This window comes from Acomys russatus, chromosome 22, assembly GCF_903995435.1.
Source record: "Acomys russatus chromosome 22, mAcoRus1.1, whole genome shotgun sequence".
Classification (NCBI taxonomy): Eukaryota; Metazoa; Chordata; class Mammalia; order Rodentia; family Muridae; genus Acomys; species Acomys russatus.
The window spans coordinates 24,289,289-24,316,247 of NC_067158.1; the positions used below are offsets into that span (position 1 = coordinate 24,289,289).

Genomic DNA, 26,959 nt, shown 5'->3' on the forward strand with positions numbered 1-26,959 from the left:
TTGAGACAAGGCTAGCCTGAAATTTATATTCACCTGCTCTGCCTCTCCAGTGGTGGGATTAAATGTATGTGCCTGATACCACAGCCACACCTGGCCCAGCTGTTGTTTCCTCCCTCCCCTCCTGCTCTTCCCTTCTCTTCCCCCTCCTCCTCCTTTTCTTTTCTTGGCTGTCCTGGAACTCACTCTGTAGACCGGGCTGACCTCCACCTTAACAGCCTGCCTCTGCCACCACTACCAGGCCTTTCTTTTGCCTTTGAGACAGTCTTCAAATTTCTGACAGCAGTCTTAAAATTGGTGATTCCTTTTTTTTTTTTTTTTAATGAGACAGGGTTTTTCTGGGTAGCCTTGATTGGCCTAGACTCGCTTTGCAGATCAGGCTGGTCTCGAACTCACAGAGATCCGCCTGCCTCTGCCTTGCCAGTGCTAGGAAAAATTGGTGATTCTTTTCCTTGCCTCTGCCTCTTGAGTGGCTAGGGAGTACAGGTACCCACCAGCAGGCTAGAATTATTTATTTTTCCATTACCTTTGTTTGTGTACATGCACGGTCATGGTTTGTGGCTAGAGGTCAAAGGATGGCTTTTAAGAGTGAGTTCTCTTCCACAGGAATCCTGAAGATTGAGTTCAGGTTCTATGGCTCTGTGACAGGTGCCTTTCTTTACCTGGTGAGCGATCTTGACAGTTCAGCAGACTGGATTTAAACACTATTTATTTGCTTGCTCATTCAGCTCCTCATTCTAGCCCAGGCTGTGCTGGAATTCACTAAATAAGCCAGGTTGTCTTGAACCTGTAGTGATTCTCTTGTCTCAGGCTCCCACGGATGGTTGTCACCAATAAATGCTTTTTAAATACTTTGAATTACAAAATCACAATTCGTAAAAAGGGCAAAGCCGTATTATTTGAGTTTAGCCTTTTAGTTTTGTTTCGTTTTTCGAGGGTCTCTCTGTGTTAGCCTTGGCAGTCCTGGACTCGCTTTGTAGACCAGGCAGGCCTCTGCCTCCGGAGAGCTGGGATTAAAGGCATGCTCACCAGGCCTGGTTTAGTCTTTTTAGATTTTCATTTTGTATATGAGAGCTCTGTCTTTAAAAAGATACATCACTAAATTGGCCGGTTTGATGCGGAGACTGCACCACCACGCAGCGTGGAAAGACACCTTTCCAACCCTCGCGGTTCAGGAGTTGTAACCGGAGACCCGCTTCCAAGAAGCCCCCAAACTTCCGGCCAAGGAACCGGTAGGAACCCGACTTCACAGGGAAGCCGGTGGCCTCTGTTCCCCCGGATGGCTGCACTCACTAAAGGCGATAGAGCAGCTTCCGGCGCTGGCTGTGTCGCCTTGGAGACGGGGGCGGGGCCGCCGGCGGCGCAGGGCGGGAAACTCTGGTCGGCCCGCCTTTGCTGCTACCTCTCCCAGCCGTTTGTTGAGGAGTCCGCTCCCTCAGCTACGAAGCCAGACCTAGTGCCCCCATCCTTGAGCGGCTCGTTCTCCTGCTTTGAAGCTGGCAGAACGCGGGTGCCTAGGAGCTGGGCCCTGCGACGGCTGGGTCGGTGCTGCCTCTTTCTCTTGTAGAAGCGCAGGAGATGCTGCCTACCCACAAGGCTCTGGTCCGTGCGTGGAAGAGCGAGCAGAGCGTGCGTGAGGTTTTTCGCCTTTCTTTTTGTCCTGGCTGCGTTTGCTTTGTTTGCAAAGCCTATACATCTCCTCCCGCGTGGTGGCGTGCTAGCTCTTTAGGGCGATTCTAACGCCTGCGCGAAGCTTGTTAGACTATGCAGATCCATAATTAAGGGTGTGCCCAGTCGATCCCAAGTGACCAAGCAGAGGGCAGAACCCACGTTGCATTGGTACCTTGCTTCCTCTTCTGGTGTAGTTCCTGAAGGTGTATGAGAGGCTTGAACGCCAGTGGCAGCTCTGCCACCTGTTGGCTGATTACCTTGAGCATCAACCTGGAAAACGACAATAAGCATCTGCTGGGGTGACTGTGTTAAAGTGGGTCTTTCATGAAAAGTGCTTTGGAGAAAGTGAGGAACCTGTTCAATAGATTCCTTCATTGTAGTCTGCGTACCTTAGATTGTGCGGTAGTTACCAAGTGTTGAGAATGAATAGTGAAGGCTTCTGGAAGCAGTAGTTGAAACTTACTCTGGACCCTGAGAACTTTTTCTTCAGTAGGATCTTTTATTTTATCTTTTTTTAAAAAATTACACAATACTATAGCTACTTGTGTGCGTATTTCAAGTTATCAAGTTTTAAAAATCAGTATGAACTATTTTTCAAGAGAAAAGATTATATATTAAAGGAGCCAGAGAAATAGCTCAGTGCTTAAGAACTCTTCCTGCTCTTCGAGGGAACCTCAGTTGAATTTCCAGCATCCACCTCTGATGGCTCAAAAGGCACCTGTAATTCCAGCTGGGAGGTAGATTGCTTGTCTGGTGCCCTGGAGGCTTTGGACTCCACTGTAAAAGGAACTTTTATTCGCCTGTTTGAGTAGTTGTCTCTGAAGATTACTGCCTCTGTCTGCTAACCTAGGCCTAGTCCTGGAAGCTTCTGGGCTCCATACAGTGTAACCTAGGCTTAGAGTGTTTTCAGCCTCTGAGACTCACCGCTTAATGAGCTCACCCTTTCTTGTTCTTTCTGAGCTCCAAGCTGATTGATACAACTCAGCCGTTCTGGCTCAAACTCCTCTCCCAGCTGACTTATTCAATCTGTCTTTTCTAGACCTCTGAATTGATTGCTCTGCTTGGCCTCAACCTAACTCCAGCAATCTGCTCTCATCTTCTGAATCCTTCTCGGTCTTTGGCTTGTTCTGTCTTCACAAGCTTGTGTCTGGCTTGTTCTCTCATTCAGTTTCTCTCTCTGTAAAACTCTCCCAGTAAAACTGTGCTGTCTATCTTTCTGAATTGCCTCTTAGGGAGCGTCCCTTTCCTCTCCTATATCCTATTCTGTCAAATCTTTCTCTGTCACTTATTCTGCCATTCAATTAAACATCACTTTCAAACATGGGTGCTTCCTTCTATAAACTCTCTTTACCTTCATTATTTGGGATTTTAAAACTTGTTCAATACCAGGCTGGCCTTGCACTCAGATCTGCTGGCCTCTGTCTCCTGCACTAAAAGGCTTGCTTGTTTTCCTGCTGTGTCACACAGACCTAGAAGGTCTTTGGATGTGATCTCTTGCCAGAGCAGCCATGTTAATTAAAATCCCCCTACACTCCATTTCTAGCCTCTTTTAACACAAGGTAGCTCACACTAGCCTGATAACCCAGGCTGGATACCAATTCGTGATTTTTTTTTTTTTTTGGTTTTTCGAGGCAGGGTTTCTCTGTGTAGCCTTGGCCATCCTGGACTCACTTTGTAGACCAGGTTGGCCCCGAACTCACAGCGATCCACCTGCCTCTGCCTCCCGAGTGCTGGGATTAAAAGCGTGCGCCACCACGCCCGGCTCGTGATTAATTTTAATTTTTAAAAAATGATTTGTGTGCGCCAGGCGATGGTGGTGCGTGCCTTTAATCCCAGCACTCGGGAGGCAGAGGCAGGTGGATCTGCCTCCCGAGTGCTAGGATTAAAGGCACGCACCACCACACCTGCCTAGAAGTAACTTTTTAATGATACAAATTAGAAAGAATACAGTAATTGTCCTGGCTACTTTTAATCAACTTGACACAGCTAGAGTTTTCTGAAAGGTGGGAGCCTCAGTTGTAAATAGGCCTCTATAAAATCCAGCTGTAGGGCATTTTATAATTAGTGATTGATCAGGGAAGGCCTAGCCCATTGGGGGTGGTGCCATCCCTACCTGGTGGTCCTGGGTTCTATAAGAAAGAAGGCCGAGAGGTTGGAGAGACGGCTCAGAGGATAAGAGAACTGCCTGTTCTTCTAAAGGTCCCTAGTTCAACTCCCAGCAACCACATGGTGGCTCATACCCATCCATAGTGAGATCTAGTCCCTTCTTGTGGCCTGCAGTCATACATGTGTGCAAAATACTGTATAAATAATAAATAAATCTTTTTGTTTGTTTTGTTTTGTTTTTCGAGACAGGGTTTCTCTTTGTAACCTTGGCTGTCTTGAACTCACTTTGTAGACCAGGCTGGCCTCGAACTCATAGGGATCTGCCTGCCTCTGCCTTCTGAGTGCTAGGATTAAAGGCGTGCGTGACTATACCTGGCAATAAATAAATCTTTTTTTAAAAAAGGGGTGGGGGCTGGAGAGATGGCTCAGAGGTTAAGAGCACCAACTGCTCTTCCAAAGGTCCTGAGTTCAATTCCCAGCAACCACCTGGTGGTTTACAACCATCTATAATGTGATCTGGTGCCCTCTTCTTGTGTGTAGAGGTACATACAGGCAGAACATTGTATCCATAATAAATTAAAAAAAAAAAAAAGAGCCAGGCGTGGTAGTGTACACTTTAATCCCAGCACTCAGGAGGCAGAGGCAAGTGATCTCTGTAAGTTCAAAGCCAGCCTGATCTACAAAGGGAGTCTAGGACAGTCAAGATTACATAGAAACCTTGTCTACAAAAGCAAAACAAAACAAGGCCAAGCTGATTGAAGAACAATTCAGCACCCTCCATAGCCTCTCCATCAACTCTTGCCTCCAGGTTCCTGTCCTATTTGAGTTCCTCCCTTTACTTCCTTCGATGATAAACTGTGATAAGGAAGAACGAGCCAAATAAACCCTTTCCTTCCCAACTGCTTTAGTCATGGGGTTTGTCACAGCAATAGAAATCTTTCCAGGCCATAAAGAGACTGTCCATGTTTAGTGTAGAATTAATAAGTATATGGGGGGGGGGGGGCTGGAGAAGTGGCTCAGAGGTTAGGAGCACTGACTGCTCTTCCAGAGGTCCTGAGTTCAATTCCCAACAACCACATGGTGGCTCCCAACCATTTATAATGTGATCTGATGCCCTCTTCTGTCCTGCAGGTGTACATACAAGCAGAGCATTGTATACATAATAAAAAAATCTTAAAAAAAAAAAAAAAAAGAAGAAGTAGATGGGGAGCTGGGCGTGGTGGCACACGCCGTTAATCCCAGCACTCAGGAGGCAGAGGCAGGTGGATCAATTTGAGTTCCAGTCCAGCCTGGTCTACAAAGTGAGTCCAGGACAGCCAACGCTACACAGAGAAACCCTGTCTAAACAAATAAACAAACAAAAGAAGTATAGGGGCAGGACCTCAGAGTAGGCAGGCAGCTATTTAGAAGTGTGGCCCCTGGGGGTGTGCAAGTGTCTTACTCTCTTTTATCCCTTTCTTGCAGTTATAAAAGGAAGACAAAAGGCTTTGGTGCATCAGTAATCTAGTCACAAAAATACGTTTCAGCCACTGGTTGAATTTTCATCCAAAGGGCTCAGCAGAGAATGGAGAAGAAGACTGACTCTAGGTACGTGATGGAACAGGGCAAAAATTGTAGCCGAGGATATGGGTCAACTCCTGGGATCACAGACACATGGCGCCACACCTGGCTAACATTGCAAAGTCAATGTTTGGTAAAAAGCATGAGGCTTCAGCCCAGGCGGTGGTGGCACACACCGTTAATCTCAGCACTCAGGAGGCAAAGGCAGGTAGGTGGCTCTCTGAGTCTGAGGCCAGCCAGGGCTACACTGAGAAGCCTGTCTCAAACAATCAGTAAATGTATGAGGTTTTATATGGGTAGAAAAGTCATGTTATCTGAAAATCTTTTCTGATTCCTTTCTTGAAAGACTTGTTGAGCAGATGTGGTTGTCATCCCAGCACTTAGGAGGAAAGGTCGGGAGCATCAGACGCTCAAGGCCAGCCTGGGCTAAATGAGACCCTGTCTCAAAAACAAAACAAAAATACATATTTCTTGATTGTTTTTTTTCTTTCTTATTCATTTATTTTGGCTTTTTGAGACAGGTTTTCTCTCTGTAGCCTTGGCTGTCCTGGACTTGCTTTGCAGACCAGGCTGGCCTCGAACTCACAGCGATCCACCTGCCCCTGCCTCCCCAAGTGCTGGGATTATAAGCATGGGCCACTACGCCCAGCTCTGATTATTTTCTTTTTTTTTTTTTTTTGGTTTTTTCGAGACAGGGTTTCTCTGTGTAGCCTTGGCCATCCTGGACTCACTTTGTAGACCAGGCTGGCCTCGAACTCACAGCGATCCGCCTGCCTCTGCCTCCCGAGTGCTGGGATTAAAGGCGTGCGCCACCACGCCCAGCTCTGATTATTTTCTTAGGTAGCTAATATTTAAATTTTTGTTTTGAATATTTTATTCTTTGTGTGTGCATTCCTGAGTGCTCGTACGAGTGCTTGCATACACACATAGCCTGCAGAGGTCAGAGGGCATTGAATCTCTTGGAGCTAGAGTTAATACGGCTTTGTAAGCCACGGATATGGGTTCTGGGACATGAACTGTGGTCCTTATGAGAGCAGCAAGCTCATCTAACCACTGACCTATCACTCCAGTTCCCTAAGATTTGGAAAAATTTTTATTACTATTATTATTATTTTTGTTTGTTTTTTGGTTTTTTTTTTTTGTTTGTTTGTTTTTTTTGTTTTTTTTTTTTTTTTTTTTTTTGAGACAAGGTTTCTCTGTGTAGCCTTGGCTGTCCTAGACTCGCTTTGTAGACCAGGCTGGCCTTGAACTCACAGAGATCCACCTGCCTCTGCCTCCTGTGCGCTGGGATGAAAGGCGTGCGCCACCACTTCCGGGTTTTATTTGGTATTTCAAGACAGTTTCTCTCTGTAGCCTTGGCTATCCTGGAACTCACTATGTAGACAGGGCTGGCCTTGAAGACCCCACACTCTACCTCCTGAGTGTGCAGGGATCTACCTCCTGAGTGCTGGGGTTAAAGGAGTGTGTCACTACCACCCAGCTAAGATTTTTATTTTTATATGTCTGGGTGTTTTGTTTGCATGTATATCTGTTTTTTTTTTTTTTTTTTTTTTTTTCCGAGACAAGGTTTCTCTGTGTAGCCTTGGCCATCCTAGACTCACTTTGTAGACCAGGCTGGCCTCGAACTCACAGCGATCCGCCTGCCTCTGCCTCCCGAGTGCTGGGATTAAAGGCGTGTGCCACCACGCCCGGCTTGCATGTATATCTGTGTATCAGTGCGTTCCTGGCGATTTTGAAGGGCAGAGGTATCAGATCCCTTCTAACCTGAATTACAAAGGCTGTGAACTGTCATGTGGCTTCTGGGAATCTAACTCAGGACTTCCTGAGCTACTGCTCTTAACCACTGAGCCATCTCTCCAGTCCTTCCCTAAAACTTTATTATTAAGCTGGGCTTGGTGGCGCACACCTGTAATCCCAGCACTCAGGAGGCAGAGGCATGTGGATCTCCGTGAGTTCGAGGCCAGCCTAGTCTACAAAGTAAGTCCAGGACAGCCTGAGCTACACAGAACCCTGTCTGAAGGGGGGGGGGGGGGGGGGAAAGCCAGGCATGGTGGCGCAGGCCTTTAATCCCAGCATTTGGGAGACAGAGGCAGGTGGATCTCTGTGAGTTCGAGGCCAGCCTGGTCTACAAAGCAAGTCCAGGACAGCCAAGATAACACAGAGAAACCCTGTCTCAAAAACAAACAAACAAACAAACAGACTATTATTATTATTTTAGTTTCTTTTTGAAGCACTAGAGGTAGAAGCTGGGACGTTGTGCAGTTCTTCTCTGATCCATAGTCCCAGCCTAGGAACTTGTTTATACTGTATAAATGATTCCCTTTATTTATTTTTTCAAACATTTATTTATTTATTATATATACAGTGTTGTGCCTGCATGCCAGAAGAGGGTACCAGATCTTATTATAGATGGTTATGAGTCACCATGTGGTTGCTGGGAATTGAACTCAGGACATTTAGAAGAACAGCCAGTGCTCTTTACCTCTGAGCCATCTCTCCAGCCCCAATGATTCCCTTTAAAATACTATAAAAACTGTTAAAGAACATACCAGGCCTGCTGGGCTATGGTGGGGCGATTGTCTTTAATGCCAACACTTAGGAAGCAGATCTCTGTGAGTTCAAGGCCAGCCTGGCCTATAGCCAGAACTGTTACACTGAAAAATCCTCTCTCCAAAAAAACAGAAACAAAAACAAATCCCCCCAAAACTAGGTCCAATGAGCCCATTGCTGTTCTCTAGTTCCCATTGCTGGTATTTCTGTTAGAGGTCAGGCTGCTTTGTTGGGGGCACACTTGGTATCAGCCTCTATGAGTTGAACAATATAGCTTTGTTCAATGTTAAAATGTATTTGTGTCATAAGAAGAGATCTGTTTTCTCTCCTTTTCCCTCTCTGCTCAAATGTAGGTCTTTTAGGGATGTTGTGGTTAAGAAACCTTGTTCTCCAAAGGCACTGCCCCTCAGACTCTTCTCTGGGGTCCAGAGGGACCTACCTAGAAGCTGTCGCTCTTTATATGGCAGTGCCTCACAAAACTGGACTCGACACCGATTAAGAGAACTGCGAGTCAGGTGAGACTTTTTATTTGTTTCTCTTGGGCAAAATGAAGTGTTACATTAAAAATGTATCGGTTTGGCCTAAGATTGCTAACAAAAGACTCAGAGTCTAAAGCATACTTCAGGGCTGCAAGCATAACGCTGGGCAGAAGTTAAACTAAAACAAATCTTCTCCTAAACTATGGTAAACAAATTACTCCAAACTGATATATAATATGTATACATACCCCAAGCATTTGCCACTAAGATGCTCCTCCCGCCGTTCTCCCCTTCATCCTCCTACACCGTCAGCCATCGCTCTCCTCCCAACTGACAATCCTCCTTGCTCTCCCTGTCCTTCTGCCCAGCTGATTGGCTAAACAGTGCTTTATTGAGAGTTGTTACATCCACTCAGCATTCCTCCACAATGAAGGAATAATTCTTAATTTTTCTATGCTGCTTAGTTGGAGAACTCTTCTGAGTGGAATATTCAGATGAAAAGAATATTTAATAGCTGGGCGCGGTGACACAAGCCTTAAATCCCAGCAACTGGGAGGCAGATGCAGGTAGATCTCTATGAGTTCGAGGCCAGCTTGGTCTACAAAGCAAGTCTAGGACAGCCAAGGCTACACACAGAAAAACCCTGTCTCGAAAAACAAAAAACAAAACAAAACAAAAAAGCGCAAAACAAAACCTAAACTCAAGTAGATTGCTTTTAAACATTTTCTTTTTTGCCGGACACATGGTGGCATACGCCTTTAATCCCAGCACTTGGGAGGCAGAGACAGGTGGATCGGTGTGAGTTCGAGGCCAGCCTGGTCTATAAAGTGAGTCCCCGACAGCCAAGGTTACACAGAGAAACCCTGTCTTGAAAAACAAAAAACAAAACAAAAATTTTCTTTTTCTTTTTGCTGTCAAGGTTTTCCTTTATATGTCACTCATGCTGGCCTGAAATCCCTGGGAATCCACCTGTCTGCCTCCTGAGTGCTAAGGTTACAGGTGTGCACCACTGCTGCCCAGCTTGGTTTTATAAACCTGTTGTCTCCATTTTCTCTTTGATGCAAGATTAGCTATACCATCATCTTTTGATTCAGATTATGTTCCTTGCACTTGACTCCTTAAGGGCTCTCTCTCCTTTACCAGAAAACGTGTTAGCCAGATGGAGCTTAGAGTGTGTTTCTTCTGTTATTTCAGGTGTGTGGCCAGGAAGTTCCTATATTTGTGGATGCGAATGACTTTTGGACGAGTCGCTCCCTCCAGAGCCAGGTACTGTTAGCTCAGACACTGCGTTGCTGCGGAGCTTCTCTATGCTTATTCTTTTTGTTTTTTCTTAAAGATTTTATTTATTTATTATTATGTATACAGTATCTTGCCTGTATGTACACCTGCAGGCCAGAAGAGGGCACCATATCTCATCATAGATGGTTATGAGCCATCATGTACTTGCTGGGAATTGAACTCATGACCTCTGGAAGACCAGTCAGTGCTCTTAATTTCTGAGCCATCTCTCCAGCCTGCCTGTTTATTTTAATTTTTTTTTCACCAAGTGGTGATGGCACATACCTTTAATCCCAGCACTGGAGAGGAAGAGGTAGGTGAATCTCTGAGGCCAGCCTGGTTTGCAGAGTGAGTTGTAGGACAGCCAGGGCTAAACAGAGAAACACTGTCTCAAAACACCAAAAAAAAAAAAAAAAAAAAAGGGAGATGGCTCAGAGGTTAAGAGCACTGACTGCTCTTCCAAAGGTCCTGAGTTCAATTTCCAGCAACCACATGGTGACTCACAAACATCTATAGTGAGATCTGGTGCCTTCTTCTGGCCTGCAGGCGTATATGCAAGCAGAACACTGTACACATAATAAATAAATAAATAAATAAATAAATAAATCATTTTTAAAAACCACCAAAAATTTTATTTTCAGTTAAAAAAAATTTTTTTTTGCTATTAGTTTTTTTCCATTTTGTTTTTTGTTTTTTTGGTGTTTCGTTTGGTTTTGGTTTTTCAGGACAGGGTTTCTCTGTGTAGCCTTGGCCTTGAACTCACAGAGATCTGAGTGCCTCTGCCTCCATGAGTAGTGGAATTACAGGCTTGCACCACTGTCCCAGGCTTGATTTATTTTTATTTAGTTTATTTATTTATTTATTTATTTTTTCAAGACAGCGGTTCTCTGTGTAGCCTTGGCTGTCCTGAACCCCTTTGTAGACCAGGCTGGCCTGAAACTCACATCGGTCCACCTGCCTCTGCCACTGGAGTTCTGGAATTAAAGGCCTGCACCACCATGCCCGGCTGGCTTATAGTATTTGTAAAGGCCCAAATATTAGGATCTAGAGTGCCATTAGACGGCCCTTTGTATTGATTATCTAAGGGGTATTGTGGTCAAATTCTACAGGAAAAATGAATAAATTTAGGGCCCTTCAGGTCAGGTGTCTGGTGCGGAGGCTGGAGGTGTTCTAACTGGCATCCAATGGGGAGTGGGATGAGAGAGGGGAAGGGAAATTTCACTGCAGCCTGTCTTCCCCACCACAGTCAGCAGGGGGTCAGGAGCTTAGCCTGCCTAAGCCAGAGGAGATACTCAATACTTGCTACCAGTGCTTTCACAGAGGCTGGAAGGTGAGGACTAAAACCAAGCTCTAGGAGGGTGTTCTCATCCACAGGAAAGGGTTGGGGAGCAGAGTCACAAAAGCCAGGAGGGCTGGGAGATTACAAGCAGCTCCAAAGGGAAGCAGGAGAAGACGGGGAGGGGTGCAGAGTGGCCCAGGTGGGCCTAAGGAAACTTTAGGATTGCAGCTCCAAGGGTCAGGTAAAGAGGGCCAGCTATAGCCTTAAAGATTGTGGCTGCAGTGTCCCCTCGGCCTACAAGAGTGTCAGAGGGGTGCCGGATGCTCAACAGTCACTTCCTTGGGCTGAAGGAAATGGCTACACTGTTGCTGGTTAGGAGGAACACAGGCATCAGGAGAGCTATCTGAGAGACAAAGCTGTAAGTGTTACAGCTTGGATGCAAAGTATCCTGGCAGCCAGGAGCCAAGAATGCCACAGTGTCACACAGCACAGCAAACCGCACACAAGAGACTTATTGGGAGGGAAAACCCCAGGAGGGTGGCTGCCTCTGCTCAGGTGAAAAGCAGTGAGAACTGTGCAGAACACAGGGTTTACATAGAGTTCCTTGGAGAGGCAGAGTAGAGGCTTCCAGCGTGGGGATTGGTGGGATTTCCAGTCCTGAGCTTGGGCTTTTTACTCTATAGGGTGGGGTCTGGCTTTGGCCATTAGGCCAGTTAGAGTGTTCTATGGGTGGAACCTGGTGGTTGGAGGTCCTCAGAAGAAGGGCCTGACCACTCATGTGCCTGGAGGCTCTTACTATTTTTTTTTTTTTTTTTTTTAGCTTTTCCAAGCATTGAGAATTTGTGGCCAGCGTGGTCTACAAGGCTAGTTCAGAACAGCCAGGGCTATACAAAGCAAAACCAAACATGGAGCCGTTGAGATGGCTCCGAAGGTGAAGGTGCTTGCTGTGGTCAGGCACGGTGCACATACCGTTAATTCTGGAGGTAGAAGCAGGAGGATCTTTGTCATTTCAAGGCAAAGCTTGTCCTCATAGTGAGACCCAGGACAGCCAGGGCTACATAGAGAAACCCTGTATTGTCTCAAAAAAACAAAAAGGAAAAAAAAAAGTGGTGCTTGCTCTCCAGCCCCAGGACTTGGTCTCAGCCCCTGGGGCCTGCACTGCAGCACCTGTTCTTACACACACAGATGAGAGGGAAGCAGACGTCTCTTACCTGACCTGAACAATTCAAAACTGTTGACAGTTATAATAGTTTTGACTTTTTATTGTTAAGTTTGTGTGTGACGTGTGTAAACGTGCACAGGCCATGACCCACGCATGGAGGTCAGGGGACCACTCTGTGGTGTCCCTTCTCTGTTTCCACCTTTTCGTGGTGCCCAGAGCAAGATCAAGTTGTCCCACTTCTGTGGCTTTAGCTAATGAGTCATCTCACCTGCTCCCCAAAATTGTAGCTTTTGATCCCCTCCACTTTCCCTTCGTCTCTGTGGTAGTTGAACTCCTGCGTGTGGTTGGGGGGTCTTGTTCCTAGTGTATGCCGTACTGAACTTGCGATCTGACAACCAGTGTGCCAGTTTCCATGCTTTGGTGTTTTTCCTGGGCAGCTAAGGGCAGGGTGAAGCCGGCTGGACAGAGGTGTCATCCAGGCCGCCTCACTTGGCGGCTTTCTGATGGTCTGCCATCTCCTCAGGTTTTTCCACGAGCAGAGAATACTGCAGAAAGTCTTTGGAGAGTGGAGGGAAGAATGGTGGGTCTCCCAGCGGGAGTGGAAGCTCTGCGTCCGAGCCGACTGCCACTACAGGTTGGGTTTCCTGTCTCATTACGTCATGCTTGTTGAAATACAGATTTTACGCCACATTGAACAATTATTCAATGTCTTATTTCTGTTCCAAAGGAGCAAAGTTTTGGATTGCTTTCTAGCTTTTTGAAATCCCTTTGAGAATAAGTAAATCCTTCTTTGCAGTTCCGTCTGCGCATGCTCCTCTGAGTCGGGTAACTGTTGGCCATGCTGAGGACCTGTGACCTCTACTCACGGATTCCGTACATCTCTAAGCCTGAGAGTTAGTTTCATAAAATAATTAGTTCTAGCATACTGATTATGATCAAGAAACGGTGTGTCCCTGTGTCCCACATAGGACATTTGGAAAATAGAGAGGCTGGTCTGGTAACTGAATGGGAGGCCAAGTGGTTAGCCTGTACAAGGTCATAGCTTTACTCTCTAGCACAGTTAAAAAGCAAAGAAAAGGGAAGAAAGAAAAGTCTTAGTCCTTGCCTGTCACATTGCAAGGAATAATTGGAGGGAAAAGAAAAAATTACATCAAAAACCCATTTTTAGGGCAAGTAAGATAACTTAGCAGGTAAAGGCATTTGCTGCCACCTGATGACCCCAGTTGGATTCCCAGAGCCCACATGGGAGAGAGGCAGCTCCTTTCTGCACGTTGTCCTCTGACTTCCTCATGTTCCCTGTGACACAAACACCCTTCCACACAATGAATGTAACAACATTTTTTTTTGAGAAAGGATGTCTACATAGTCTTTTTTTGTTTTTTTGTTTTTTGTTTTGCTGAGACAGGGTCTCTCTGTGTATTCTTGGCTGTCCTGGACTCACTTTGTAGACCAGGCTGGCCTTGAACTCACAGCAATCTGCCTGCCTCTGCCTCCCAAGTGCTGAGATTAAAGGCGTGCGCCACCACTGCCTGGCTTACTTAGTTTTAAATGTCCTGAAACTCACTATGCAGACCAGGCTGGCCTTGAACTCAGATCTTCCACCTGCCTCTGCCTCCTGAGTACTAGGATTAAAGATGTACACCACCACATGCCCAGCTCAAAAATATGTTTGTATTTTTTTTCAAGGCAGGGTTTCTCTGTGTAGCCCTGTCTGTTCTGTAAACCAGGGTGGACTCAAACTCACAGAGATCCGCCTGGCTTTGCCTCCTGAGTGCTGGGATTAAAGGCGTGTGCCACCATACCTGGCTACAAAATTCTTTAAAGGCACATTTTTACAGATTAAAAAGCAAAGTAAGACCATATATACATGTTTGTAAGATGATATTCACTCCTGTTAAGTAGTCACTTTAGGTTCTTGACTGGAGTTCTGATTCATAATTAGTTCAGATTAAAATAGCTTTGTGAGTTTGGAAATCCAAGTTGCCTTGGAACAGTGAGTGCCTCTCCTTTAGTGACATGCTGCTGTGTGGAGAGTGACCTCGCCAAGGAGAGAGGCTTCATTGTGTTTGTAGAAAATGACGTTAGCTGAGGCCTTACAGAGCTTGATTGGACCAGGAGCTTTGAAGCATAGAACATAACATCAACAAAAACAAACTAAGGTTACTTACCACTTAATACAGAAACTGTGTCTGGTATTAAACTGAAAGGGGTGGATGAGAGGGCAGTACACTCTGGAACACAGCAGGGAAAGAACTAATTATGCTGTAGAGAGGAGGGAAGGTGGCATTTGAAGCCATTTTCTATGTATAGGGCCTTTGCCTGCATTTATGTCTGTGCACTATACACATGAAATACCTGCAGAAGCCAGAAGAGGTCAGAGCCCTTAGAACTGGAGTTACAGGTGGTTGTTAGCTGCCATGTGAGTGCTGGGAACCTAACCAAGGTCCTCTGGAAAAGCAACTAGTGCTGTTAAACACAGAGCCATTTCTTTCTTTCTTTTTTTTTTAAATTTATTTATTTTTATTTTAAATGCATTGGTGTTTTGCCTGCGTGTATGTCTCTGTGTTGGGGACTCAGATCGTGGAGTTACAGACAGTTGTGAGCAACCTGCCATGTGGGTGCTGGGAATTGAACCCGGGTCAGAGCCATTTCCTTAGCCCCAATTATTATTACTTATATACATATATATATATTTGTTTGTTTGTTTGTTTGTTTTTTGAGCCAGAGTTTCTCTGTGTAGCCTTGGCTGTCCTGGACTTGCTCTGTAGACCAGGCTGGCCTCGAACTCACAGCAATCTGCCTGTCTCTGCCTCCCGAGTGCTGGGATTAAAGGCGTGCACCACCATGCCCGACTTTATTATTACTTATAAAATTTATTTATTTTATGTATATGAGTACACTGTCTTCATGCACAGCAGAAGAGGGCATTGGATCCTATTGTAGGCATTTGTAAGCCATCATGTGGTTGCTGTTTTTTTGTTTTTTGAGACAGGGTTTTTCTGTGTTATCTTGGCTGTCCTAGACTTGCTTTGTAGACCAGGCTCATGCAGTTGCTGGGAATTGAACTCAGGACCTCTGGAAAAACAGCCAGTGCTCTTATCCGCCGAGCCATGTCTCCAGCTCCCCCCAATTTTTTTTTTTTAGATGGCTCTCCTATCATGAGTCAGAGCAGACCATTACTTCCCATAGGATTTCATTGTGCTAATCCTAGGGAGCACCCACACTCCAAATAACCCAATGTCTACTGATCAGTTCTCTATCAAGTATAAGTTTTTCTCTTCTCAAATGTTCCTAAGTGTAGAAGTGACTGGGTGTGCTGTGTGGAGTTACTTCGTGGTCTCACTGTAAGCCTTGTTTGCATTTGGCCCCTCAGATACTACCTGTACAACCTGATGTTCCAGAACTGGAAGACTTTTGTGCAACAGCGACGGCAGATGAGGAAGGGGTTCTGCAGAGCTGAGCATCATGGTGAGAGAGGGGAGAGTGTGTCTGAGGGCCTTGACTGGCCCTCCCAGGAGTTCTGGGACAGAGAATCATCTGGGAGAAAGAGGAGGCGTGCTTGATTTCATTTCTTGTTTTTGGAGTGCGATCTGGTTGATCTAGTCCTGTCTGATGAGTTGCTGTCCCCACATGGGTTGGTCTGGGCATTTGAAGCTCACTAGGCAGAGTGTGCAAGCTGACTGGACCTGGCCTGCTGGTTTGCCTTAAACTCAGCACAGCACACCTGCCTCACGGTGCCCTCTGCCCCCCCTCCCCCCGTTGCTGCTCTTCGCATTTACTCCCTGTGTTCAGTCCAGAAGAGAGCATCAGATTACATTATAGATGGTTGTTAGCCACCATGTGGTTGCTGGGAATTGAACTCAGGACCTCCGGAAGAGCAGACAGTGCTCTTAACCACTGAGCCATCTCTCCAGCCTTTTTTGGGGGGGGGGGTTTAAAGACAGGGTTTCTCTGTGTAGCCTTGGCTGTCCTGGACTCTCAGTGTAGACCAGGCTGGCCTTGAACTTACAGAAATCCACCTGCCTCTGCCTCCCAAGTGTTGGAATTAAAGGCATGCATCACCACCACCTGGCTGATTTCAGTTCTTTTAATATTTAAATTTTTATTTTGTGGCACAGATTGTCTTGTTGGTTAGTTTGGTTTTGATTTTTTAAAAATGGAGTTTCTCTGTGTAGCCCTGGTTGTTTTGGAACTCATTATGTAGTCCAGGCTGGCCTCGAACTCACAGAGATTGCATACCTCTGCCTCCCGAGTGCTGGGAAAGGCATGCACCACCACGCTTGGCTAACAGGCATTTTCTTTTTAAAAAAGATTTATTTATTATGTATATAATGTTCTGCCTGCAATTGTACCTGCATGCCAGAAGAGAGTACCAGATCTTATTATAGAGAGTTATAAGCCATCATGTGGTTGCTGGGAATTGAACTCAGGACCTCTGGAAGAGCAGACAGTGCTCTTAACCTCTGAGCCATTTCTCCAGCCTGATGGGCATTTTCTTAATGATGTGTCTCCTGCTGCTTTCCTTGTAGTTTATAGTTATAACAGTTATAGCTGAATGTTTTGTAGTAGAAAAGGAAAGTCAGTTGTTTGTTTGCTTTTTTAAGATAATCTTTGTTTCCATGGTTGGGAAATGGTGGTCAGTAAAGTACTTTGCAAGGCAGGCACAAGAAGCTGAGTTTGACTCCTTAGCCCCCACATAAAAGGCGGCGTGTCTTTCTCCCAGCTCTGGAAGTGAAGGCAAGAGGATTCCTGTAGCTCTTCCGCTTAGCTCGTCTAGTCCATTGGTGAGCTCCAAATTCACTGAGAGGCCCTGTCTTAAAAAATAAGACCAGACGTGGTAGTGTACACCTTTAATCCCAGCTTTTTGGGAGACAGAGAGAGCGGATTTCTGTGAGTTCGAGGGTAGTGTGGTCTACAGAGATAGTTCCAAATCAGCCAGGGTACATAGAGACCTGGTCTCAAAACAAACAAACAAACAAAAAACCAAAAGGTAGAGGGCAGTAGGGGGGCAGCACCCTCAGAAGAGTGCAGTTTTTCTTTAAATGCTTTTTAAAAGTTACCGGTTGTCACTTGTGCTGTCTTGAGTCCTTGTTAATTTTGTGACACTACTCAGTGTTTCCAGCAGAGGGCACTTGAAGGCTGGGAGAGATATAGAGACTTTAAAGATAAGGCCTTAAGCTGGTATCATAACCCAAAATAGTAATATCTCCCTCCCTCCCCTTTAAAGGCTTTTTTACATTTGCTTGCTTGCTTATTTGTTTGTTTAAATGTGTGGGGGTTCCTGTATACCGTGATGCTCGTGGAGGTCAGAAGAAAACCTGTCGGAGTCAGTCTTCTCCTTCTTTTGTGTGGGCTCCAGGGGTTAAACTCAGGCCATCAGGTTTGGCAGCAAGTACCTTTAATCACTGAGTCATTTCACCAGCCCTCTTTACCCTTCTGTTTTTCAGATTTTACTTTTAATTATGTTTGTGTGTATACCAGGGTATAAAAATGGGCAGGTGCCTGCAAAGGCCAGAAGAAAGGCATCAGATCTGCTGCAGTTCACCCTGGAGCTGGAGTCACAGGTGGTTATGAGCTGCCCAGTGTGGGCACTGAGAACCGAACTGAACCTCTGCAAGAGTAGTAGATACTCTTAGCTGCTGAGCTATCCCTCCACTCCAGATAACTTTTTGAGGCTGGAGAGATGGCTCAGAGGTTAAGAGCACTGACTGCTCTTCTAGAGGTCCTGAGTTCAATTCCCAGCAACCACATAGTGGCTCACAACCATCTATAATGTGATCTGCTGCCCTCTTCTGGCCTGCAGGTGTACATGCAGGCAGAGCATTGTAAACATAATAAATAAAGGTGTACACCAGTATACCCTGCTTCCTTAAAAAAAAAAAAAAAGTAACTCTTTGATGTCTCTAGATACAAAGCAGAAGATGCGCCAAGCCTGGAAGTCCTGGCTGATCTACATGGTTGCTCGTAGGACCAAATTGCACATGCAGACCACTGCTCTAGAGTTTAGGCGGCGGAGTACCTTAGGGTGAGTGTGTGGGGCACCACAGGATAGCAAACATCATTTTACCTCAGTATTGGTATGATGCGCTAATCTCACCACAATGCTTAGAACACAGCTGATACCTGTGTATTTACCTATTGATAACACTCAACTATGATATTGAATTTTTTATGTAATTATGATTAATTCTAATTAAATGCTTACAGTGTCCTAAGCCTGTGTTAACTTTGTAAATATAATTTTTGGGGGTAGGGGTTATGTGCTGGCTAGTTTTCCTTTGTTTGTTTGTTTTTCAAGACAGGGTTTCTCTCTTGGCTATCCTGGACTCACTCTGTAGACCAGGCTGGCCTCGAACTCACAGTGATCCGCCTGCCTCTGTCTCCCAAATGCTGGGATTAAATGCGTGCACCACCATGCCCAGCTCGTGCTGACTAGTTTTATGTCAACTTGAAACAAGCTAAAGTTATCTGAAAGGAGGGAACCTTAATTGAAAAAGCACTTCCATAAGATTGGGCTGTAGCTAAGCGTGGTGGCACATGCCTGTACTCTCAATACTTGGGGAGGCAGAGGCAGGTGGATCTCTGTGAGTTTGAGGCCAGCCTGGTCTACAAAGTGAATCCAGATAGCCATGGCTATACAGAGAAACACTGTCTTGAAGGAAGAAAAAAAAAAAGAAAAAAAAGAAAAAGATTGGCCTGTAGTCAGCCCTACAGAGCATTTTCTTAATTAATGATTGATGAGTGAGGGCCCAGCCCATTGTAGGTGGTGTCATCCCTGGGCTGATGGTCCTGGGTTCTATAAGAAAGCAGGCTGGGGGCTGAAGAAATGGCTCAGTGGTTAAGAGCACTGGCTGCTCTTCCAGAGGTCCTGAGTTCAATTCCCAGCAACCACCTGGTGGCTCACAGTCATCTATAATGTGACCTGACACCCTTTTCTGGCCTGCAGGTGTACACGCAGACATAGCACTCACATACATAAAGTAAATAAATCTTTAAAAAAAAAGAAATCAGACTGAGCCAGGTGGTGGTGGTGCACGCCTTTATTTCCAGCACTCTGGGAGGCGGAGGCAGGTGGATAGCTGTGAGTTTGAGGCCAGCCTGTTCTACAAAGCGAATACAGGACAGCCAAGGCAACACAAAGAAACCCTGTCTTGAAAAACCAAAAAGAAAAAGAAAAAGAAAGCAGGCTGAGCAAGCCACGAGGAGCAAGAAGTAAGCAGCACCCCTGCGTGGTCTCTACATCAGCTCCTGCCTCCAGGTTCCTGCCATGTTTGAGTTCCTGTCCCAGCTTCCTTTAGTGATGATCAGTGATACGAAAGTGTAAGTCATTGAAGCCTTTTTACCACAAGCTGTTTGGTCATGGAGTTTCATCACAGCAGTAGAAATCCTACTTAAGACAGGACGTGGTGGCGCACGCCTTTAATCCCAGCACTCGGGAGGCAGAGGCAGGCAGATCGCTGTGAGTTCGAGGCCAGCCTGGTCTACAAAGTGAGTCCAGGATGGCCAAGGCTACACAGAGGAACCCTGTCTCAAAAAAAAAAAAAAAAAAAAAAAAAAAGACAGGATGATGGTACAGAGGAGTGAACTTAGGCTCTGTCACATGGTTGGTAAGGACTCCACCACTGAGCCATGTCCTTAGCTGCCTCTGCCTGTCTCCCCAGTGCTGGGAAGAAAGTCACCACATCCCGCCCCTTAGCTATCCTTTCTTTTTCTTTTTGGTTTTTTGGTTTTTTTGAGAGAGGGTTTCTCTGTGTAGCCTTGGCTGTCCTGGACTCACTTAGATCCGCCTTCCTCTGCCTCCCTGAGTGCTAGGATTACAGGCATGCTCCATCACCCAGCTTGAAATCTGAGTATTATTTTATTTTATTTTTTAAAATGTTTTATTAATTTATTCTTGTTACAGAAATCTGAGTTTTAAACGTTAGCATCTCCTGTATAGGCCAGAGCATCAGGGCATGTCTGTAGTGCTACAGGGCTGAGACTGTTGCTCTGTTCATAGAGAGCTTGCCTGACACTCATATCTCCAGTACTGCAAACAAACAAATGGTTGGATGATAATTTATAGTGCTTATGGCTACGTCTAAGATTAGTTTCTGGCTGGTAATCAAATTAATTAATTAATTAATTAATCTGTCTACAGGGTTTCTCTGTGTAACGGTGTTGGCTGGTTACTCTGTAGACCAGGCTAGCTTTGAACTCACAGAGATCTGCCTGTCTTGACTCTCAAGTGCTGGGATTAAAGTCATGCATCACCACCGCCTGGCTTATGGCTCTTTTTTTTTTTTTTTTTTTTTTTTTTTTTTTTTGGTTACATTTTATTTAGTGTGTGAGAAAGAGACAACTTGTGGAAGTTAGTTTTGTCCTTTCACCATGTGAGTCCCAGGGATCAAACTCAGGTTTTCAGACTTGGTGGCAAGCACATTTAGCTGCTAAGCCATCTCTTTGTCCCTAGGATTGCATCTTGTTTTTATTGTTTTTCTTTGGAGCAGCGGGTCTAGCAGGTGCCAGTGTAGAGATGGCGCTGTGAGGGAGAGAGACTTGGGCTTTACTTTAATGATTCTTCTGTCTTCTGGTGGGTTCCCCACCCCACCCCACCCCGCCACTGACTCCGTATTTGCTTTCCTCTTTCAGTTTCTGGTGGAGCAAGTGGAGGTGGCGACTAGAACAGGCCCGGGCGGACCATGTTCTCCACGCAGTGGCTGTGAAGCATCGGGCCCTGAGCCTCCAGCTGCAGGTTTGTCTAGCATAGCCAGGCGATGTAGCTGGCAGGGAGCCCTTCACTGCTGCTGCTTGCTGGGAGTGCAGCCCCCGGGGGGCCTGGGGAGGTGAGGCTGCTGTTAGGAGTATGCACTTGCTCTCTACGAGATTTCCACTGCAGAACTGAGTTTGCTAAATTCGTTATAAACTGTCAAAAGTGTGTTCATATCTCATTATTGTTTTTCTATTTTCTTTTTGGTTTTCGATTTTTTTAAAAATATTTAATTTAATTTTAATTTATGTGCGTTGGTGTGGGGTGTTCCCGACCCGTGGGTTCAGTTATTCGTGGAGTGGCGAGGAGGGTCGCGACCTGTGAATAAAGAATTGGGCAAAAGAAAGGCACGAGCCCAGGAAAAACTTTGCTTATTGAGGGCCGTTTATTGTAAGGGGGTATCCAAATTTATAATAAGCTTCTGAAAGGGCGGGGGTGAGAAGGAATGCAGTGGAAAGTTACAAAATCTTCTGGGCCAGGCCCAAGGACAGCAGGTGTGGAGTGGGGCGACTATACAGAAGTCTCGATACACCAAATGTTCTCTTTCTCAAGGTCAGGCTGGATCTTTGTGGTAGCCAGGCAGAATAATTATCTCAAGTATGCAGACAGCTGTGGCTTTCAGCCAGCAGGGCCTCTCAGCCACTGGGGCAGGTCAGGCAAGGTCCTATGGCTCCTGACAGTGGGGGTGTCAGATCTTGAAGTTACAGACAGTTGTGAGCCGCCATGTGAGTGCTGGGAATTGAACCCGGGTCCTTTGGAAGAGCAGGCAGTGCTCTTAACCACTGAGCCATCTCTTCAGCCCATGGTTTTCAATTTTCAAGACAGCGTTTCTCTGTGCAGCCTTGGCTGTCCTGAACTTATTTTGTAGACCAGGCTGGCCTCCAACTCATAGCGATCTGTCTCTGCCTCCCTGAGTGCTGGGATAGCATGTGCTATCACGCCCCAACTGTTTTCCTATTTTCTTTTTCTTTTTTTTTTTTAATTTTTATTTTTTAATTTTTTAAAATTAATTTATTCTTGTTACATCTCAATGTTTATCCCATCCCTTGTATCCTCCCATTCTTCCCTCCCCCCCCATTTTCCCATTATTCCCCTCCCCTATAACTGTTCCCGAGGGGGATTACCTCCCCCTGCATATGCTCGTAGGGTATCAAGTCTCTTCTTGGCAACCTGCTGTCCTTCTTCTGAGTGCCACCAGGTCTCCCCCTCCAGGGGATAGGGTCAAATGTGAGGCACCAGAGTATGTGAGAAAGTCATATCCCACTCTCCACTCAACTGTGGAGAATGTTCTGACCGTTGGCTAGATCTGGTGTTTTCCTATTTTCTAATTAGAAAATGATTCAGGTAGAAACCAAGACTGAAAAGAAAACCCTGTTCCTTTGCCCTCACAGGCTGTTTATTTATGGTTTTTGAAACAGGTTCTCCTGTAGTCTGGGCTGGCCTTGAACTTGCTATGTGGTGGAGGATGTCCTTGATCTTCCAATCCTCTTGCCTCCACCTTCCAAGTTCTAGGACACAGTCATTAAATGAAACTCACCACTCTGTACAGTGAAGATATGTTAATAAACATACTTAGCTTCTGAGATCACCTGCACTTGCGCACACACGTAAACATAGAATGGCATCGACTGTCTTGAAGGCTGAAAAGGTGATTCCGTGAGTAAGAGTGCATACTCTGATGCAGAAGACACGGAAGCAGTGTACAACTACCTATAGCTCCAGCTCCAGGATCTGATACCTGCTGGCCTCCTTGGGCACATGGACTCAGGTGCATATACCTGCACACAGACACATACATATACATAATTAAAAATAGAATAAATTTTTAAAAAAGAGAAAACAAGTGAGATTTTGGCATGATGATAGTGGAGTGTGTGTGTGTGTGTGTGTGTGTGTGTGTGTTTATGATTTATTTTATTTTACATGTGTAAGGTTGGTTTTTTTGTTTGTTTGGTTTTTGTTTTGTTTTGTTTTGTTTTTTTGGTTTTGTTTTTTTGAGACAGGGTTTCTCTGTGTAGCCTTGGTCGTCCTGGACTCACTTTGTAGACCAGGCCTGCCTCTGCCTTTCAATGCCCAGATCACATGTGTAATTTTTTTTTCCTTCATGTATGTATGTCCACCCTGTGTGTGCCTGGTGCCCATGGAGGGCAGAAGAGGATATTGAATCAACCTGGAACTGGGGTTGCAGATGCTTGTGAGTTGCCATGTGGATCCTACGAATCAATTCTGGGTCCTCTTAACCACCAAGCCATCTCTCCAGTCTCAGATTCCGTTTGTTTTGGATGTGACTAATGGACAGGATTTGCTCATGGCGAGATTAAATGTGACATCAGATAAGGAATCCTTTGGTGACTCGGGGCTCTGGCTGAGCACCTGCAGCAATGGAGTTTACTGACATGGGACTGAAGGAGAAGCTGCCTTGTGGGGAGGATGGGAAAATGCTCAGCCTGGTTCTCCCTTTCAGTCCACACAGAGAAGTACAGATGCTAAGGAAGCATCCGAAGTCCTGAGGTCCTGCCTGGACCCTACCATCTGAGTCCTTGTAGGAAGACTTTTTTGTTGTTGTTTTTTGAGACAGAGTTTTTCTGTGTAGCCTTGGCTGTCCTAGACTCTCTTTGTAGACCAGGCTGACCTCGAACTCACAGCAATCTGCCTGCCTCTACCTCCCGAGTGCTGGGATTAAAGGCATGCGCCACCACGCCCGGCTGTAGGAAGACTTAAAGCCAAGTGAATGAGTAAAGTGAGGGACAGGAGGGGCTGTGGGACAGGCCTTGTGAAGTCAGCAGAGGGTGCTGCCTGCCATGTCAGAGGCCGTTCTGGGGTTCAGGCTGGGTGAAGACAGTTTGACCTTTGGGCTGAGCCACGTGGAAACGGTTGATAGACTTGATAAGCACCGTTTCTGAGCTCAGGAGAGTGCTTTCAGGAAAGCCTGCTGGGGGAGGTTGCAAAACAGAACTGGTGCTAGCCGGGTGGCTGCGTGCTAGAGGGTGAGCCTTTGCTTTGAGGGCTGTGTCTGCAAATACTGAATCACAGAAAAAAGTGGGCAGCATATACTCCTCACCCTGTTTAACCCATTCTTTATGGCTTTTGTTTTTCTTTCTTTCTTTCTTCTTTTTGTTTTTTTTTTGTTTTGTTTTGTTTTGTTTTGTTTTTTGTTTTTTCGAGACAGGGTTTCTCTGTGTAGCCTTGGCTGTCCTGGACTTGCTTTGTAGACCAGGCTGGCCTTGAACTCACAGGGATCTGCCTGCCTCTGCCTCCCGAGTGCTGGGATTAAAGGCGTGCGCCACCACCGCCCGGCATGGCTTTTGGTTTTCGAGACAGGATTTCTCTGTGTTAGCCTTGGCTGTTCTGGACTCGTTTTGTAGACCAGGCTGGCCTCGAACTCACAAACTCACATTGATCTGCCTGCCTCTGGCTCCCGAGTGCTGGGATTAAAGGCGTATGCCACCACACCTGGCTGGCTTTTTGATTTTTTGAGGCAGGGTCTCACTATGTAGCCCTGGCTGTCCTGGAACTCATTATATAGACCAGACTAGCCTTGAATGCAGAGATCCACTTGTTTCTGCCTCTCAAGTTCTGGGATTAAAGTCCTGCATCACCTTGCCCAGACTTTCCATTCTCTCTTTCCCTCCTTCTCCTCCCCCTGGCTCCCCTCCCCCAGTATGTATGTGTGTCTCTCTCTGCTGTCTGTCTCTCTCTTTTGGTTTTTGAGACAAAGTTTCTCTGTGTAACAGCCCTAGGTATCCTGGTCACTTTGTAGGCTTGAACTCACAGAGCTCTGCCTGCCTCTGCCTCCTGAGTTTTGACAACCTAGAAAATACATTTTCTATTCCTTTTTAAGTATTCAGGAAAATGGAGGAGGGGGCCTGGAGAGATGTCTCAGCAGTTAAGGGCATGAACTTTCCCAGAGGACCAAAGTTCAATCCCCGACACCCATATCAGGTAGCTCACAAATACCTGTAACTCTAACTCCAAGGTATCCGACTCCTCTGGCTTGCACAGGCAACTGCACACACATACACACATATATAATTAGAAGTAATAAAAATTCAGGGTCTTATTATGAAGACTATGCTGGCTTCAAGTGTATGATCCTCCTGCCTCAGCTTCCCAAATTCTGAGATTACAAGCAGGAGCTCCCATACCAGTTTAAGAATAAACATAGTTAATATAGTTTTCTCTCTTTTGATTTTTTGTTTTTCTGTTGTTTGTTTGTTTTCTTGACAGTGTCTCATGTAGCCCATCCCAGCATCTTCTCTTCTCGTTTTGGCCTCCTGTGCTCTGGGATTACAGGTATATAGCATTGTGCCTGGCTTGGGCTTAGGTTTTTTTTTTTGAGTCACTTCAAAATTGGGGATGTAATGTTCGCCCTAAATCTATTTTGATATACTTTGGTTGTAGCTTAAAAAAAAAAAAAAAGAATTTCTTTTATATACCACAATGTCATTATTTTCAATGCATTTCATATTGATATGACAGTAAATACTAAAGCTGTGCATTAGGTCAGTCAGTCAGAGCTACATAGTAAGATCCTGCTTCTAAAAGAAAGAAAAGAAAACTGGGGCCTGGAGAGATGGGTTCTGTGAAGGGCAAATGCTGCTCTTCCAGAGGACCCAAGTTCCATTCCCAGCATCCATGTCAGGTAGCTTAAAACTATGTAACTTCAGCTCCAGGGAATCTCATGACTCTGAGGGCACCTCTGCATGCACACACACATTTTAAAGAGAGCCAGCCATGGTGGCTCACACCTTTAATCTCAGCACTCAGGGAGGCAAAGGCAGGCAGATGAATGTGAGTTTGAGGTCAGCCTGGTCTACAAAACCGAGTCCAGGACAGCCAAGGCTATACGGGGAAAGCTCAAGAGGCAAAGGCAGGCAGATCTCTTGCGTTTGAGGCCAGCTCGGTTTACAAGGAGAGTCCAGGACAGCCAGGGCTACACAGAGAAACTCTATCTTGAAAAACAAGACAAACAAAGCAAAAAAATTTTTAAAAGAAATGGAAAAAAACCAAAACCAAAACAAAACAACCCATACATTACAATTTTTGTGTCTGATCTAGAGCCCAATATAGAGTCACCTACTGTTTTTTATTGTCACATTCTTAAGGTCATTTAAATTTTTTTATTTTACGGGGCCGGGCATGGTGGCACACGCCTTTAATCCCAGCACTTGGTAGGCAGAGGCAGGTGGATCGTTGTGAGTTCAAGGCCAGCCTGGTCTACAAAGCAAGTTGAGGATAGCCAAGGCTATACAGAGAAACCCTGTCTCAAAAAAAAATTTTTTTTTTTTAATTTTACAATAGGAGAAAAATTGTACATTTATTCACTGGTTTCTCAAACCTAGCAGAAAGCTGCAGGTACAAGAGATGGCAGGAGAAGATGGGAGGGAGCCATGGCGGGTGGTCTGCCTAGAGCTTCACAGTTGGATGAAAGCAGGGCAGGCAGAAGTAGTAGGGGGTATCTGCTTCAGCCTGCAGAAAATTCTCTTGGTTGCCTTTTTCTTTTTAGATTTATTTCTATATGTGTATGTGTTTACAAGTGTGTATACATGTGTGTCTATGGTGGGGGCGGAATGCCCACAGAGGCCAGAAGAAGGCAGCAGATCTGGAGCTGGATTTACAAGTGGTTGTGAGACACCCAGCCTGGGTGCCTGCAACTGAACCCAGGTCCTCTGCAAGAGCAGCGCGCATGCTCACTGAGTGCCTGAGCTGTCTCCCTAGCCTGCTGCCTTACTTTTGGGGGGCACTAGGAAGCATGGTGTTCACCTGAGAGAATGGAAAGAAGAGGCATTACAGATTTAGAAAAAGAAGATGTGAAATCTTCATTCACCTTCAAAGTAGGGCATGTGTTATCTCTGCAGATATGTGAAACCTTGTCATGGGTGCACATTTGTGAATAATCTTAAGGGGATCCTGTTGTCAGCCTTCACCTTTTTCAGGCACACCTTCCTGAAAATACAAGAAAGGCCTCTTGATGGGCATCCCCCACTTCCAAAGCAAGGCAGACCTTGTGCATTTAGGAGCAACTTCCTGTCTCCTCTTGGTTAACTCACCAACCCTGCTTAGCTCTAGCTCAAAGGCTTCCTGGAATTCCATCGTGTACTTGCAAATTGCTTTTCACAATGTCTCTT

General features: G+C 45.7%; 1 protein-coding gene across 1 annotated transcript in view; it reads left to right on the plus strand.

Moving 5' to 3' along the window:
• Positions 1–17,985: 17,985 nt before the first annotated feature.
• Positions 17,986–26,959, plus strand: part of Sfi1 (SFI1 centrin binding protein) — a 42,500-nt gene continuing 33,526 nt past the window's right edge. The window contains exons 1-2 of the mRNA XM_051165299.1: positions 17,986–18,107; positions 20,714–20,816. Coding sequence (XP_051021256.1) covers positions 18,004–18,107; positions 20,714–20,816 — 207 coding nt within the window. The 5' untranslated portion in view covers positions 17,986–18,003. The remainder of the gene's footprint in view (positions 18,108–20,713; positions 20,817–26,959) is intronic.